Source organism: Erinaceus europaeus, chromosome 1 (assembly GCF_950295315.1).
Source record: "Erinaceus europaeus chromosome 1, mEriEur2.1, whole genome shotgun sequence".
In the NCBI taxonomy this organism is placed as follows: domain Eukaryota; kingdom Metazoa; phylum Chordata; class Mammalia; order Eulipotyphla; family Erinaceidae; genus Erinaceus; species Erinaceus europaeus.
The window spans coordinates 150,458,564-150,466,542 of NC_080162.1; the positions used below are offsets into that span (position 1 = coordinate 150,458,564).

At 43.3% G+C, this 7,979-nt stretch overlaps 1 protein-coding gene across 2 annotated transcripts in view; it reads left to right on the forward strand.

Moving 5' to 3' along the window:
* Positions 1-6,493, forward strand: part of ZNF251 (zinc finger protein 251) — a 30,581-nt gene extending 24,088 nt beyond the window's left edge. The window contains exons 5-6 of one of the 2 annotated variants that reach the window (XM_060197026.1): positions 1,161-2,609; positions 6,328-6,493. In XM_060197026.1, coding sequence (XP_060053009.1) covers positions 1,161-2,609; positions 6,328-6,353 — 1,475 coding nt within the window. In that variant the 3' untranslated portion in view covers positions 6,354-6,493. Of the gene's footprint in view, positions 1-1,160; positions 4,064-6,327 lie in introns of those variants that run through there. The other variant, XM_016185183.2, reaches the window with a different exon arrangement.
* The last annotated feature ends 1,486 nt before the right edge of the window (positions 6,494-7,979 follow it).

Below are 7,979 nucleotides of genomic sequence, written 5' to 3' on the forward strand. Positions count from 1 at the left end.
ATTGTGGTGGTTATTATTGTTATTGTTACTGATGTCATCATTGCTAGGACAGAGAGAAATGGAGAGAGGAGGGGAAGACAGAGTGTGGGAAGTGACTTGTGACGCGACCCCTCTGCAGATGGGGAGCCACGGGCTCGAACCAGGATCCTTACTACTCCAGTCAGTGTGCTTCACACCATGTGCACATAACCCACTGCACTACCTCCTGACCCCCAATGTAATCTTCTTTTAATTTTTATTTATAAATGGAAATATTAACAAGATTATAGGATAAGAGGCATACAGTTTCACAGAATTCCAACCACCAGAGAACTCCATATCCAGTCCTCTTCCTTGATAGCTTTCCTATTCTGAAGGCTCTAGGGGAGAGTCTGGCCCATGATAGCTTTCCTATTCTTTATCCCTCTGGGAGTATGGACCTAGGATCACTATGGGGTACAGAAGGTAGAAGGTTTGGTTTCTGTAATTGCTTCCAAGCCTGTCTCTCTCTTTCCCTAGTGGAGCAGGGCTCTGGGGAGGTGGGGCTCCAGGACTCATTCATTGGTGGGGTCATCTGCTCAGTGAAGTCAGGTTGGCATCATGGTATCCTCTGGAATCTGGTGGCTGAGAAACAGTTAAGATATAAAGCAGGGGAGTCGGGCGGTAGCACAGCGGGTTAAGCGCACGTGGTGCAAAGCGCAAGGACCGGCATAAGGATCCCAGTTCAAGCCCCCGGCTCCCCACCTGCAGGGGAGTCACTTCACAGGCGGTGAAGCAGGTCTGCAGGTGTCTATCTTTCTCTCCCCCTCTCTGTCTTCCCCTCCTCTCTTCATTTCTCTCTGTCCTATTCAACAACAATGACATCAAGAACTACAACAATAAAACAACAAGGGCAACAAAAGGGAATAAATAAATAAAATAAATTTAAAAACAAAAAAGAAAAAAAAAATAATAAAGCAGAATTAATTGTTGACTAATCATGAACCTAAAGGCAATAATATCGTAGATGAAGATTTGGAGTCTCCATTTTGGAAAAAGCTAGTAGGTCTATTTTAGGTATATTCCAAGGTCCCATGACTTTACTTGTTTTTGCCTGAGCCTGACATCTAATATGCTTGAAGTGGACACAGGTTATTGTCTGGGGAGATATATGTAGTAATTATTTTTGTTTTATGTAACAGATTTTGAAGTCGGAATGGACAAGGAACTATCCTTTGTAAACCCAAACTTTTCTGAGCAAGTGAAAAACCCAGATTTGGTATCAAGACTCTCAAGAGGTACTCCACCAGCATCTGAGTTGCAGGATACATGGGACCATGAAGGTAAACTAGAAGGAAACCTGGGGAATTCTGTTGGTCAGAATTTGAAGAAACTCCATCTTCTGAAGAGTGATTTTACAAAAGAATCTTTCATATGTAGGGAAATGAGTCCATTAGAAAGAACACAAGAGTGTGGTGCATTTGATAGAAACTTGAATCAGAACCAAAATTTTGGTAGGATTCAAAAAAACAAAAAAGTAGAAAGACCTTTTAAGTGTGATATATGCAACAAAGCCTTCAGATATAATTCAGACCTTTGTAAACATCAGAGAACTCACAACAGAGTAAAATCTTATAAATGTGGTCAGTGTGGGCGAGCCTTTGTTCACAGCTCAAGCCTTATTCTGCATCATCAAGTTCACACTAGAAGTAGACCATTTAAATGTAATGACTGTGGGAAATGTTTTGGCCTTGATTCCCACCTCCTTCTTCATCAGAGACTTCATACTGGAGAAAAACCTTTTGGGTGTAATGAATGTGGGAAGGCTTTCAGTCGAAGCTCAACACTTTTCCAGCATCGCATCATTCATACAGGAAAGAAACCTTACAAATGTCTTGAGTGTGGAAAAGCATTTAGCCAGAGCCCACAGTTAACCCAACATCAGAGAATCCACACTGGAGAGAGGCCTCATAAATGTAATCACTGTGGAAAGGCCTTTAGTCGAAATTCAAGCCTTATTCAACATCAGAGAATTCACACCGGAGAGAAACCACATAAATGTAATCAGTGTGGCAAGGCCTTTAGTCAGAGCTCAAGCCTTTTCCTCCATAATAGGGTTCACACTGGAGAAAAACCCTATGTATGTACTGAATGTGGTAGAGCCTTTGGTTTTAACTCTCATCTTACTGAACACATAAGGATTCACACTGGAGAAAAACCTTATGTTTGTCATGAGTGTGGCAAAGCTTTCAGTCGAAGTTCAACTCTTGTTCAACATCGAAGAGTTCACACTGGGGAGAAACCCTATCTGTGCATCGAATGCGGAAAAGCTTTCAGTCAGAGCTCACAACTGGCCCTTCACCAGAGAGTTCACACTGGAGAAAAACCCTATGAATGTGATGATTGTGGAAAAGCCTTCAGTCGGAGGTCAACCCTCACTCAACATCAGAGAACTCATACTGGAGAGACCTCTCTAGGTCGCAGAAGAGAGAATCCCAAAAGCAGTAAATGCGATCCAACCTTTGCTCATGATTCCAGCCTTACACCAAGCACTCAGGTTCACAGTGGAGAGAAACACTTTGTGTGTGATGACCATGGAAGAGCGTTCAACCACAGTACAAATCTCATTCTGCATTGGACAATTCATACTGGTGAGAAATCATTTGAATTAGTGAATGTAGAAAATCTTTCAGTCCCACCTCCCAACCCACTCAACATTAAAAAATTTATGCTGGAGAGACACCCTATAAGTGCTAAGAATGTGGAAAAGCCTTCAGTTGGTGTTCAACCTTTATTGGACATCAGGTGACTCATACTGCTTGGAGATCTTATCATTCCCTTGTGTATGGGAAAGCCTTCAGTCAAAGCTTATAACTTACAACACATCAGCAAAACTTATAGAAGAGAAATCCCCTTTAAATGATGAATCTGAAAGCTACTTTATTTCTATCAAAAGGATTTTCATAAGAGACATTATAATATGATGAGTGTGAGCAACAACTCAGTAGTTGTTTTATGTTGGATAGGCTAACATAATGAACATTGAGTAAGGTCAAAATATTACCAATAAAGTAAACAAGCAATTTGGACGGCTATTAAGCTTGGAAGTAAATATCATTGAACTCATCATGAAAAATAAGTTTGTACAGAGATTACATTGTATTACAAAGTAACCTATGTGCTCATGTAACTCATGAATGAAGGACATGAAAAGTGAGCTTGCCCAGTTTTGCCCTACTTGTTATATTTCTACTCATCTCTGCCTTTTAAACACATCTGAGGTGATCTAGTTTTATTCTTCACATCTAGCTCCAGGTGCGTGCATTAACCTTATCCCACTTCGCATGTCAAGCCTTATTCACCCTCTAATAATCCACAGAGTAATTAATTGCAGGTGGAGTTCTTTTTTGTGTGTGAAGCCTTAGTGTTTGTATTTGTAAACTATAGTTTAATTTTTTTGTCCTCAGAAATTACAGTTTATCCAAGGACAGCTCAGGAGCCAGCAAGGCAGAGGACTTCCAAGTAGCTCTACTTTTGAAAATTATAATTATTATTCAGGTATAATTTAGTTTTTATATAATAAACACCTTTTTTAGTGTACAGTTCCATGACTTTTTGCAAAAACAGTGATGTAATCACCACAATCCAGATATACAACATTTCCATCACCACTCAAAATTCCCTTGTATTGAGTAACTTACTAATATGCAGTTCTGGAAGCCACTGATCTATTACTGTGGTTTTTTTTTTTACCAGAGCACTGCTTAGCTCTGGCTTGTGGTGGAGTGGGGGATTGAACCTGGGACTTTGGAGCCTAGGGCATGAGAGTCTCTTTGCATAACCATTATGCTATCTACCCCCACCCCTGTTTCTGTTCTTATACTTTCACCATGTTCAGAATTATTCTCTATATGTAGTCCTTTGAATCTGGCTTATTTCACTTATATGTTGGAGATGTGCTCATAATATTGCATGTATCAATTGTTGATACATTTTTACTGTTGAGTTCCATTATGTGGCTATATCAGTTAATCTGTTCAACCAGAAAAGACTTTCTGGATTGCTTTCAATCTGGAGTAAATACAAATAAAGATGCTGTAAATAATTAAGATACTGTTTTATTAATCTAACATTTTCAGTTTTTTTAGGTATGTAACAAGGGGTGCTGGACTATGATAAGCTACTGTTTAAATTGTGTGTTTAACATTAATTTTTTTTGAGGAACTGTCAAACTGGTTTTCAGAATTGTACCATTTTACATTTTTTTCCTTTTTTTTATTGGGAAATTAATGTTTTATATTCAACAGTAAGTACAATAGTTTGTACATGCATAACATTCCCCAGTTTCCCATATAACAATACAACCCCCACTAGGTCCTCTGAATCCTTCTTGGACCTGTATTCTCCCCACCCACCCACCCCAGAGTCTTTTACGTTGATGATATATGCCAATTCTGTTTCAGGTTCTACTTGTGTTTTCTTTTCTGATCTTGTTTTTCAACTTCTGCCTGAGAATGAGATCATCCCATATTCATCCTTCTGTTTCTGACTTATTCCACTCAACATGATTTTTTCAAGGTCCATCCAAGATTGGCTGAAAACAGTGAAGTCACCATTTTTAATAGCTGAGTAGTATTCCATTGTGTATATATACCACAGCTTGCTCAGTCACTCATCTGTTGTTGGACACCTGGGTTGCTTCCAGGTTTTGGCTATTACAAATCATGCTGCCAAGAACATATGTGTACACAGATCTTTTTGGATGGATGTGTTGGGTTCCTTAGGATATATCCCCAGGAGGGGGATTGCAGGGTCATAGGGTAGGTCCATTTCTAGCCTTCTGAGAGTTCTCCAGACTGCTCTCCACAGAGGTTGGACCAATTGACATTCCCACCAGCAGTGCAGGAGGGTTCCTTTGACCCCACACCCTCTCCAGCATTTGCTGCTGTTACCTTTTCTCACAGGAGTGAAGAGGTATCTCATTGTTGTCTTGATTTGCATTTCTCTGACAGTCAGAGACTCGGAGCATTTTTTCATGTGTTTCTCGGCCTTTTGGATCTCTTCTGCCCAATGTCTTTTCCTCCAGTCCCATGCAAAGACTCCCAGTTTAGTCTACTCTTCAAAGTACCTTAAAATCGACAAATCGAGGAGTACATAAGAGCGGGCTACAGGACAGGTGAAATAGCACACTTGGATACTGAGCTGCTATTGGAGATGGTGCTGAGGCTGGGGGGATGAAGGTACTTGTACATGGACACCTGTGCATGGCCCATCCTCCTCTAGCATCCCAGTAACATCATTATGGACTGGGGGGTTAAAGATCTTCATGGACAGAACTTACAGCCAGGATGCTTGACGGCAGCTCAGCAGGTTAAGCGCACATGGGGAGAAGCACAAGGACCAGTGTAAGAATCCTGGATCAAGACCCGGCTTCCCACCTACAGCGGGGTTGCCTCACAGGTGGTGAAGCAGGTCTGCAGGTGTCTGTCTTTCCCCCTCTGTCTTATCTTCTCTCGATTTCTTTCTGTCCTGTCCAACAATGACAGCAATAATAACAACAACAGTGATAAACAACAAGGGCAACAAAAGGGAAAAATAGCCTTCAGGAGCAGGATTGGTAGTACAGGCACAGAGCCCCATAACCCTGAGGGAAAAAAAAAAAAAAAAGGCCAGGACCTGGGGAGACAGCATAATGAGCATGCAAAACAATTTCAGTGGTCCAGGAGGTGGCGCAGTGAGTAAAGCATTGGACCCTCAACCAAAAGAATTTCAGGCCTGGGGGGCCGGGTGGTAGTGCAGCGGGTGAAGCACACATGGCAAAAAGCACAAGGACCTGTGGGAGGATCCTGGTTCTAGTCCTTGGCTTCCCACCTGCGGGGGTGGGGGGTCCATTTAAGAAGCGGTGAAGCAGGTTTATAAGTGTCTGTCTTTCTCTCCCCCTCTCTGTCTTCCCCTCTTCTTTCGATTTCTCTCTGTCCTATCCAGCAATAACAACATCAACAAGGGCAAAAAAATGGGGGGAAATGGCCTCCAGGAGCAGTGGATTTGTAGTTCAGGCACAGAGCCTCCCCCAGTGATAGCCCTGGAGGCAAAATTTTTTTAAAAAATTAAAGAATTTCAGTCCTGGGCTGGAGAGATAACATAATGGCTATGCCTGAGACCCCAAAGATCCCAGGTTCAATCCCCAACACAGCCATAAAACAGAGCTGAGCAGTGCTCTAGTAAAATTAAAATAATTATTTATAAACAAGGCGAGGAGGAGGGATTTTTCAGGCCTGAGGCTCTGAGGCCCCAGTTTCAACCCCTAATTCCACTATAAGCCAGAGTTGAGCAGTTCTCTAATTTGTTATCTTTTATTAAAATAAATAGGGCGTCCGGTGGTAGCAGCGGATTAAGCGCACGTGGCGCAAAGAGCAAGGACCAACGTAAGGATCCCTGTTGGAGCCCCCAGCTCCCACCTGAAGGTGAAGCAGTTCTGTAGGTGTCTTTCTCTCCCCGTCTTCGCCTCCTCTCCATTTCTCTCTGTCCTATCTAACAGTGACGACATCAACAATAATAATAACTACAACAACAAGGGCAACAAAAGGGAAAGTAAAAATTTTTTAAGCTGGGGGCCAGTTGGTGTACCTGGTTGAAGGCATATGTTACAGTGCTGGAGTACCCAAGGTTCACGCCCCTGATTCCCACCTACAGGAGGAAAGCTTCACAAGTGATGACGCAGGGTTGCAGGTGTCTCTTTCTCCCTATCTCACCCTTTCCATTTCTGGCTGTTTCTATCCAACAAATATTAAAAAAAAAAAAAAAAAAAAAAAAAAAAAAGCCGGATAGCCCGCCCAAAGGTAAAGGCAGACATAAGACAGATGGCAGACAGCCTCGTCCCTCTCTGGACCCATCAACCAGTCTGAGAACTCGCATCTTACACTCCGTCCTGGAGGACTGTGCGGGGGAGGGGGCGAGGCGGCCTCCAGTATGGGGCGGGGGCGGGGGCGGGGGGAGGGTGCCGCTCTAGGATGCTGGGAAGACCGTGGTCTCGATGGTCGCTGTCCCCCGGGAAGCCGGCGATTGCGCCTGAGACCGTGCAGATGTTCGTGCCTTGGTATTCTCAGGTCAACCGCGATATGAAGGGGCGGAGACCCCAGAGAGATGGAGATACTAGCAGGGTTGCCCTGTCACTGTTTCTAAGGAAGTCCTGAGGTCCCCTTGGGTTCTTGGGACGTGGACCCCGAGTTTTCCTCCTTTCATCTCAAGGCTGTGAAGACACACATGTCGTAGGCGTCCTGTTTCTCTACAGAGTTCTGACACAGCAGAATAAATAATAAAATTAAATTAAGGCAAGGGCTGGGGAGACAGCATAATGATTCTGCGAAAGAATTTCATGCCTGAAGTTCCGAAGTCCCTCAATCTCCCAGCACCACCATAAACTAGAGCTGAGTAGTGAGTGCTCTGGTCTCTCTCCCTTCATCCTCTTTATATCTCTTTCATTTAAAATAAATATTGGGGTCGGGCGGTGGCGCACCCGGTTAAGCACACATAGCACTATGTGAATGGTTACGCTTCTTCTAGCGTTTGCCTTTCTTCCGTAGCCAGTCAACAGCGTCAGGTTGACAGCTGTCAGGAGCTGCTTGTTGCTGGCTTTGAAAGTGACTGGGATCCATGTGGATTCAGTCGGCTAGAAAGGATCGTCAGTTTCCCCAATGAATGGGTACTCACGGGATGCACCACGAGAAGGTCGATCCAATGCATCCCAATGGTTACGCTTATGGACCTAAGTTCGAGCCTTCCGTCCCCAACTGCGGAGGGTCGCTTTACCAGGGGTAAAGAGGGTCTGCAGGTATCTTATCTTTCCCTGTCTCCCCACCCTCTCAATTTGTCTCTGTTCTATCTAATAAGGAAAAGGAAAACATGGCCACCAGAAGCGGTGGATTCGTAGTGCTGGCACCGAGCCCCAGGAACTAGAGGCAAAATAATAAATAAATACTTTAAAAATATAAAAATTCAGTAGTACTCAACATGATTTTTTC